Source organism: Eimeria tenella, genomic scaffold (assembly GCF_000499545.2).
Source record: "Eimeria tenella Houghton genomic scaffold, Eth_scaff3981, whole genome shotgun sequence".
Taxonomy (NCBI): domain Eukaryota; phylum Apicomplexa; class Conoidasida; order Eucoccidiorida; family Eimeriidae; genus Eimeria; species Eimeria tenella.
Window position 1 is genome coordinate 1 of NW_013544895.1, and position 1,708 is coordinate 1,708.

A 1,708-nucleotide genomic window follows, 5' to 3' on the forward strand; every position below is an offset into this window, starting at 1 on the left:
CAGCAGCAGCAGCGGCAGCAGCAGCAGCAGCAGCTTCATTGCTGGCGGAATGAGGAGTACCCGCAGCTGCAACACTCCAAGCAGCAGCAGCAACAACAATGGCCATGGCAGCAGCAGCAGTGACTATAACGCCCATGGCAGCAGCAGCAGCAGCAGCAGCAGCAGCAGCAGCAGCACTAGCAGAAGCAGCGGCTACAAAGTGGAGGACTCAGCAGACGCTTTTCCAGCCCTCCAGGCCCCCAACGGGCGACGTGGCACTCCACAGCAGCAGCAGCAACAGCAGCAGCAGCAGCAGCAGCAGCGCAAGCCTCTTACACTTGTGGACATCCGCGCAAAAGCCAACAAGAACAGCAGCAGCAGCAGCAGCAGCAGCAGCACAGGTGTGGATCCCTGCCCCGACCCGCGGCAGCATCAGCATCAGCATCAGTAACAGCAGCAGCAGCAGCAGCAGCAGCAGCAGTTTGTATGTGTGTCTTTGCTGCAGTGTCCTGCCCCCAGTGCACTTACGGCAACGACCGCTCCCGCAGAAAATGTCAACTTTGTGACTTCCCTTTGATTTAAATAATTTCGCAATGAGGCCCTTTAGGGGCCCCCAGGGGGCCCCCAGGGGCCCCCCTGGGGGCCCCTGGCGCTCTTGGGGTCCCCTAGGGGCCCCCAAGAGGGCCTCTAGGGGCCCTTGAAGAGGCCCCCACTTGGGGTCCCCTGGGGGCCCCCTAGGGGCCCCCTGAAGGGCCTTAGGTGCGCAGGGCGCCCCTAAGAGGCCCCCCTTGGGGGACCCCAGAGGGCCCCAAGAGGGTCTTAGTGGGGCCCTTTGAAGTCCCTCTTGGGGGCCCCCCTGGGCTCTACGAGGGGCCCCCTTGGGGGGACCCTGGGCCCCCAAGAGGGTCCCCCTTGGGGGCCCCCTGGGGCCCCTCAGGTGGCGAGACTTCTGCAAGGCAGGTGCATGACGAAAGCCCTAGAAGGGGCCCCCTGAAGGGCCCCTAGAGGGGCCCCTAGAAGGCCCTTTTGGGGGCCCCAATAGGGTACTAAAGCTCGATTCGAGGCCCCTTGGATGGCCAATGGGGGCCTCTTAAGAGGCCCTAAAACTTTTATGGGGGCCCATCAAGGGGCCCCTCAGGGGGCCCCTCAAGAACGCACAATTTCCCTCTTAAGGGGCCCCTAAAGCCCATTTGGGGGTCCCTGTGGCCCTTGGGGGCCCCCTAGGTGTACCCCACTTTCTTGAAGCGGGCCCCATAGGGGGGCCCTGGGGGCCCCTGAAGGGGCCCCTGAGGGCCCCTGAGTGGGTCCCTGGGGACTCCTGAGGGGCCCCCTGAGGGCCCCTCAGGGGGCCCCTGAGGGGCCCCCCTGAGGGGGCCCTGCGGGCCCTTTTGGGGGCCTCTGTGTGGGCCCCCGGGTGGGGGCCCCCTCTGCTGCAGCAAAGAAGCCCCAGGGCAGTGTTGCTGCGCTAGGGGCCCCCTCGGGGGGCCCCCAAGATGGCTGGGGGCCCCCCCAGGGGAGGCCCCTGGGGGCTAGTTCTTTAGGTGCTGGTGGCAGCAGCACCAATACGCACTGTGCAATAGTAGCAGCAGCAGCAGCGTCAGCTGCTGCTGCACACGTTTTTATGGGTATTCCCTGCCCTCTACTGGGGGGAAGGGGAGTTGCACGCAGCAGCAGCAGCAGCAGCAGCAGCTGTGGCTGCTGCTGCTGCAGCAGCGGCAGCTGCAGCGGC

The 1,708-nt window shown here is 65.6% G+C and overlaps 1 protein-coding gene across 1 annotated transcript; it reads left to right on the plus strand.

The window, feature by feature from the left end:
* Window positions 1-49: 49 nt before the first annotated feature.
* ETH_00039110 (uncharacterized protein) lies at window positions 50-430 on the plus strand (the record flags this gene model as incomplete). Its single annotated transcript, XM_013379799.1, has 1 exon — window positions 50-430. One exon carries the CDS (start codon window positions 50-52, stop codon window positions 428-430), a length of 381 nt encoding a protein of 126 aa, XP_013235253.1.
* Window positions 431-1,708: the final 1,278 nt, after the last annotated feature.